Genomic DNA, 7250 nt, shown 5'->3' with positions numbered 1-7250 from the left:
AGTTACGGCCGCTGGAAAATCGTTGGTGGGAAGTTGGTTAACGATTAAATTTAAAAGAAATACATTGCTAAAGATGAAGATCCAAAGTTGTAACTATTTTTTAAATTTACAAAAGTTGAGTAAAGTTGAGACTATTTATAGGCATATTTTTAATGGACAAGTTTGCCTTTAGCTTACATGCTATATAACGTGTGCATTATGCATTATAAGTTGTAAATTACTTAAAAAAGATGTGTCTTAATTTGCCCATGACTTATGTGTTATATATAGTATAGATTTGGAGGCCTAACAAAGTTGGAGGCCCAAGGCGATAGCCTGACTTGGCTGGCCCATGGTCCGGGCCCGGGGCTTCAAACATCCCATTTTCTAACCAAAATTTCAACTTTTTGGGTCTAATTCATTTGCTTATCATCCGAATGACTAAATCTATGATATATATCCATAAACATGCATAAAAGGTTTGATCTTCAGATGAAACCTTAACTTTTATAAAACCCAAAAATGAAGAACATCAAACTACAGATCATGGAGATCGATTCTTAACCGATCGTGATGTGTATGCAGTAATGATGCTTCTATCTTTGATCTCTAACCCGTAACCAAGCTCGATATACAGGCTTGATGATTTTCTTTTTCTCTCTAAGATGCAGAAGATGATGAAACGGATAGATATTTTAGTGTGGGTTCATATACGCCCCAACTTTGATTATTTACATAACGACCCGTTGATTTCCATAATTAACTCTTTAGTCTTAAAACCATGAAAATTAGGGCTGCCACTTTTACCCGAAACCCAACCCGAGAAAACATGTATCCGAACCCGAACTAACCCAACCCAAAAAAGGACTAACCCGAACCCAAACCGAAGTAATTTGGGTTGGTTATCAGGTCTAATTTATGGGTTTTGGGTCAACCCAAAAACCCGAATAAACTTTTACTTTTAAAACCAATTATATTTTTAGGTATAATAGGCTATCCTTAACCGTTAAGGTTAGATATAATATGGATTGTCTCTTTATTGTTTATGTATGTTTTCTACTTATCACTAGTAGCAATCATAATCGAACACACAAGTCACGCCACACTGAAGACGCTTATGTTGGTTTTTTTATTATGATTGGACTTTGGTAAATTTTACTCTTTTTTTGAATTGTTTTATCGGTGGATCCTAGTTTTTTATTTGGTTATTTACGTTAAGAAGAAGAATACGTTACTTTAATTTTAGCATTATAGTTTTCATTATTTTTTTGGTTTTGTTTTTGTTTTCTATGATACTTAAAACTCGATTAACCCAACCTAAAGAAACCCGAACCCAAAAAACCCGTGGGTTGGGTTTCGGGTCAAGATAAAAACTTTGAAACCCGAATAACCTAACCCGAAACCCGAAATATAAACCCGAAGAACACCCCCAATGAAAGTACCCACTTTATTATCGAGCATATTTATCACATAAATTTGGGTCGTTACATTAGACTTGATAAAAAAACTGTTACAACCTTTACAAGAAACATATAACTTGTAAAGACAAAAGAAAATAAAAACTAATTTGAATCAAGCAAAAACTTATACAACTAAAGAACTACCGAATCACAAGATCCGAAAAACTAGTCACATAACAATGAGAGTAATATGTTTTATACCAAACAGTAAAGACATCAAACCCGACTTTCATTTAAAAAAAAACATAAGGTTGTCACCATTTAGACTCTATGCTATGGGCGTTGTGGAGGTGCTTTTTTAGGCGCCGATGGAGGTGGAACACCGCCGGGGGCACGGAGGAGGCGGGCGGGGGGGGGGGGGGAGGCGGCTTCTGGACGACCGATGCCTTCTTTCTCTCTCTCTCTCATACACACACATACACAAATACATATATATTTATATGTGTATAATGGGGCGCCTAGGGGCTTTAAACCATAGCGGGGTGTTATGGAGAAGGGCTTCGAAGCCTCCGATGCCCACGTGGCACTGTAGAGGGGCTTCAATGCCCCTCACCGTAGCGGATAGCCTTAGAGCACCAAACGCATAAACCACATATATTTAGTTCAGTTAATTTGAAAACAAGATTTTAGACAATAGAACATACAAGTCAAGTTAACACAATTGAAAGACAAAACATGTTAGTTTTAAAATTTACTAAAGATATTTTATTTGACAGATTTTTTATTAAACAGATTTGAGAGTTTGAGAACAAACGTAACACAAATTTGTAATATGACGCACCACCAGACCCAACCATTTACTGAAAGGTTGAATACATGCCATATGCCAAAATCCTTTTTAAAAGTCATACATGTTTGGACACGTTTAATAGGTTACGGCAAAAAATGAAGTTTAGCTAAAAAAAATGAAAACAAATAAAAGTAACAATGATTAACATTGATGAAGGTCGGACATCCCCTTCGTTTATTATTATTATTATTATTATTATTATTATTATTATTATTATTTTTTTTATTATTATTATTATTTACAAAAAAAAAATGGGCACACAATGGGTTAACTCCGAGATATAAGAAAACGTTTTGGAGCTATCAATACAGATCGAATGCATACTCAATCCACACTTTGCCAAAGAAAAAGAAAAAAAAAACCGCAACAAGTTGTTTCTTTAACGCAAAAAAAAAACATTTTGATTTAGAACATCAAAGTAAAACACGCCCAAAACAAAATGCACAATTTGAAAACCACATTTTATATCAACCGACAGTTACATGTATCATCCTTCCGATTAAAAGCATTGAAAAAACAGTTTGAAATTCAGAAAAAACTTAACGCCGTTAAGTTTTTTTTAACGATGGACCATTGGGAGTAGATTTTTAAAATTTAGAACCATCAGTGATGAATAAATTAGCTGAAATTATTATCGACCAATTGTTTTTAGTTAGGATTATTAAAATCCAACAAAACTAATATTTAATCAAATCTAGGTGATTTTCCCCCCCTCTCTGTTAACTTGTTTTTGGAAGAAAAAGAAATGGGAAGAGAGTTTTCGTTTGCCAAGTTCAAATATACTGTTTTAAAATGGAAATATCATTAATTCAACATATTTTCGATGAAAATGTTTATTTCATGGTCAAACGTTTTCTAAAGTTGGAACTCCTTAAGGAGCATTCAAACTTTTGATCCAATAACTCGTTGAGTAGGGCTGTGAGCGACCCGGACGTCTGGTCGTCCGTTCGGTGGAAGTTCGTTTATGTTTGCCCGTTTAATAAACGAACCGGACACGAAAAAAAATTTTTGTTCGGTAAGCTTAACAAGCGAACAAGGACAAAGGTTGCGTTTGTTCAATAGTTTTTGTGAACGTTCGGTAACGTTCATCCACTAATGTCCATTTAATAGTGTTGTGTATGTTGAAATTCCTTGAAGAATGAAGAATTTGAAGCTAGCTTGTTTCTCATAAAAGTTTGTGGATTTTGAACTCCAAAACATTATTTTGATATGATTATGTGTTTGGTTACCATGCTAAGTGTTAAGTATTTTTGGATATCATGTGGTGTAATATTCATTATTGTTTATGTTAAGTATTTTGATATGTTTATGCTTGTTTGTCCATTAACGTTCATTAGTGTCCGTTGGTGTTTGTTTGTCCATTAGTGGCCATTAGCGTTCGGTTGCCCATTATTGTCCGTTAGAGTCCGTTTACAATACTAACGAACAAACGCAATCGGACACGGGTAAACTCAATTCCTTAATGAACGGACACTGACATGAAATTAATTTTTGTCGTAAAGTGTTCGTGAACCGTCGTTTGTTCGACAAAAACTTAACGGACGAATACGGTCAAGGTCTCGTCCGGTTCGGTTCGGTTCAGTTACAGCCGTAATCTCGAGCAAAATTCAATGTTTTTCTCATTCTTTGATGACCAACTGTAGGTAATTACACTTGGCTACTATATCTCATATCCGAGGTCAATATTGTCTGCTGGCGCATGTATTATATATATGCCTACAAGGTTATCTTAATCATAGCATATACAACTTTTATAAATTCAGTACTACAACCATGCCTGATTTCCATGCAGGCTACTTCACCCTCTTTCTTATGTTCCTGTTCTCCTCTGTTTTGATATCGAACTTATACAAATCTTTTCGTTTTAAATCTCGTCTTCCTCCGACCCCCTTTTGCCTTCCCATTATTGGGCATCTACACCTCCTTACTCCAATAATTCATCAAGGTTTACACAAGCTTTCTAGGCGACACGGGCCAGTATTTCGACTCTTTCTAGGCTCAACACCTTGTGTTGTTATTTCTACACCAGAAACATCAAAAGAAATCTTTAAAACACATGATAATGCCTTTTCGGATCGGCCATGTAACTCAATCGTGGATTACTTTGCATATGGGGGTAAAGACTTTGTCTTTGCTCCTTATGGATCTTACTGGAAGTTCATGAAGAAGATCATCACGTCGGAACTCCTCAACAGTGCAACACTGGATCATCTCTTTCCAGTGAGACGTGACGAAATTAATCGTTTTATAAAATACTTATCACAAAAGGCTATAGACGGGAAATCTGTGGAACTTGAAGGAGAGCTTATGAAGTTGACAAGCAATGTGATATCAAGATTATTTATGAGCAAGAGGTGTTCGGAGGAAGAGGATGGGTCGCAGGACATAACCACGATAATTACTGAAGAGGTAGGTCCCAGCAGAGCCCAGTTGGACCTGCAACTCACCTTAAACAGGAACGTCTGCGCAGAAACCAACTGGATCCGCAGGACCAACCATGCTCAGAGACGTGACGTCCTTACGCGCTGTACGCAAGCTGGTCCCGCAGGAAATGCCTCCCAATGGTGAAGGACTCCGCCTGTCCCCGCAGCCTCGGATACAAGCCATTAGGGAAGGCCACCCGCGCAGCAAGGCTACACGCACAAGGTACTTAGCTCTCATTCAGTGTCACCTGAAGGAATGAGCGAAGCCGGGAACAATCCCGCACAAGGGCGGGAGGGGGAATACTCCCGCCCAAATAAGCCAGTCCGTACGATACGGGAAGATCTTCTGTACTGTACCTGACGAGGTATGGGAAAAAGATCTGACTAAAGAGACGACAGCTTATGGACAACAGTATGGCGAGCAGCATGCTCCTACACTGTATGTCACTATTAGCCGCTGCCTACTCACCAACTCCTGTCATACCACGTGCGTAGCCGGCAGTTGGTGGAAAAGGAATAGTATACAGCAGGCCTGGTCGCTATCAGCCGCTACCTACCCACCAACTACCAGCAGGGCACGTGCGTAGGCTACTGTTGGTGGAACAGGAACACTGTTGCAGCCGGCCATACCTCCTTGGAAACCTACCTTCGGCTATAAATACCACAAATGGTATGACCATCTCATCTTATCATATCTTATCACATTATCATAACATCTTATATCATCATATTATACCTGATATCTGCTCTAGCAATCTCTTAATATACTTTTATATTTAAAGAGCAATCTAGTCTGATTCTCACGCCGGAGGGTGGTCACAAGGAGGAACCCCCCCTTCTCAGTGACAAGCTCACGGTGTCTGTTTTGCAGGTTATCAGAAGAACCATCTTCTCAGGGTCTAACCCCTTGTGAGAAACAGCTATCTAACCCCCAGGTTACCAGTAATCTGTCCGGGGTCCGGTTAGTGTTTCTTCAATTACTGAGACAGCAGAGATTGTTGGTAAATTTAACCTTTCAGATCATATATGGTTCTGTAAGAATCTAGACTTGCAGGGATTTGTAAGAAAATCAAAGGATATTCGTAGAAGATTTGACGCGTTGATGGAAACAATCATTTCGGACCATGAAGTGACAATAAAGCAGGATACAAGCGAAGCCAAGGACTTGCTCAACATTTTACTCCATATATCTGAAGATAAGAGCACGGAGACAAAGTTAACCCGAGAGAATATTAAAGTTTTCATTCTGGTAAATAACATCAACATACCATAATTAAAATTTATTTACATTTCAGATATGCATCTACTAACATGCCGGGATATCATTCCAGGAGATATTAATTGCCGGAACAGACAGTTCTGCTTTAACCATTGAATGGGCTTTGGCAGAACTCATAAACCATCCAAACATAATGAAAAAAGCAGTTGAAGAAATCGACCAAGTCATCGGAAAAAATCGGCTAATACAAGAATCAGATATACCAAACCTTCCGTACCTACAAGCAATTGTTAAGGAGTCACTACGCTTGCACCGTACAGTCCCAATGATTCCTAGATCATCAACACAAGATTGTACCGTGGGAGGATATCATATTCCAGCAAACACTACAACTTTGGTTAACGTTTGGAGCCTGGGCCGAGACCCCACTCACTGGGATACCCCACTTGAATTCAGGCCCGAAAGATTTGATGGAAAGCAGTTGAATGTGAGAGGACAACACTTCCATTTATTATCATTTGGGAGTGGAAGGAGGATGTGTCCAGGGACTTCGTTAGGGTTGCTGATGGTGCATGTGACACTTGGTGCAATGATTCAGTGCTTTGAGTGGAAGGCAGGGGAAAATGGGAATCTAGCTACCGTTGATATGGAAGAGGGTATTGGGGTCACACTTCCTAGAGCTAATCCTTTGGTTTGTGTTCCGGTTTCACGACTTGATCCCATCCCGTTGTCCGTGTAATATGTCATTGATTGTGTTTATTTTATTTATGCTAAGACATTGTATAACCTCCACTTTGGAGTCTCGTTGTAATGCCCAATAATATAGGAATAAAATTGATAAGACCGGTGTATCAAACATTTCATTAATTCTAATTAAGCAATCTGTTTTAACAAAAAAAAATAGAAGATAAATAAAATTGTTTAGAAAGAAAACTGATTCAATTAATCAACACCTCTGTATTTAGACATACAGTATACAATGATACAAAAGTCGGAAGGCTCTTTCCAACCAGACTTACTTGTTTCCAACACGTAGAAAGGTTGAGTGAAACCGAAGGCTATAAAGTTAAAACAAGTGCATTAATGAAGCGCGCATCATGGAAATATTTTTGAATTTATATTATATATGGTTAAAGAATTGAAGTTTATTCTCCTATTGTATGGGGACATCAATAGTAATGATTTTAAAGTTTATGGGGACATCAATAGTAAAGAGTTTGGCATCTTTATAAACTTGAGGTTTATTCTCCTATTGTTTATGGGGACATCAATAGTAATGATTTTAAAGTTTATGGGGACATCAATAGTAAAGAATTGAGGTTTATTCTCCTATTGTATGCTGGTATCTACTACGGTATGTATAATGATTTTAAAGTTTA

General features: G+C 37.9%; 1 protein-coding gene across 1 annotated transcript; it reads left to right on the top strand.

The window, feature by feature from the left end:
* Positions 1 to 3969: 3969 nt before the first annotated feature.
* Positions 3970 to 6659, top strand: LOC143591470 (cytochrome P450 93A3-like). The gene is made up of 3 exons (XM_077071664.1): positions 3970 to 4642; positions 5645 to 5901; positions 5984 to 6659. Exons 1-3 carry the CDS (start codon positions 4003 to 4005, stop codon positions 6608 to 6610), a joined length of 1524 nt encoding a protein of 507 aa, XP_076927779.1. The 5' UTR covers positions 3970 to 4002; the 3' UTR covers positions 6611 to 6659.
* The last annotated feature ends 591 nt before the right edge of the window (positions 6660 to 7250 follow it).

The sequence above is a fragment of the Bidens hawaiensis genome, unplaced genomic scaffold (genome assembly GCF_021521415.1).
Source record: "Bidens hawaiensis isolate Kalapana, Puna unplaced genomic scaffold, B.hawaiensis_p1.1 tig00039690_1, whole genome shotgun sequence".
Taxonomy (NCBI): domain Eukaryota; kingdom Viridiplantae; phylum Streptophyta; class Magnoliopsida; order Asterales; family Asteraceae; genus Bidens; species Bidens hawaiensis.
This window is presented reverse-complemented; position numbering and strand designations above follow the sequence as displayed.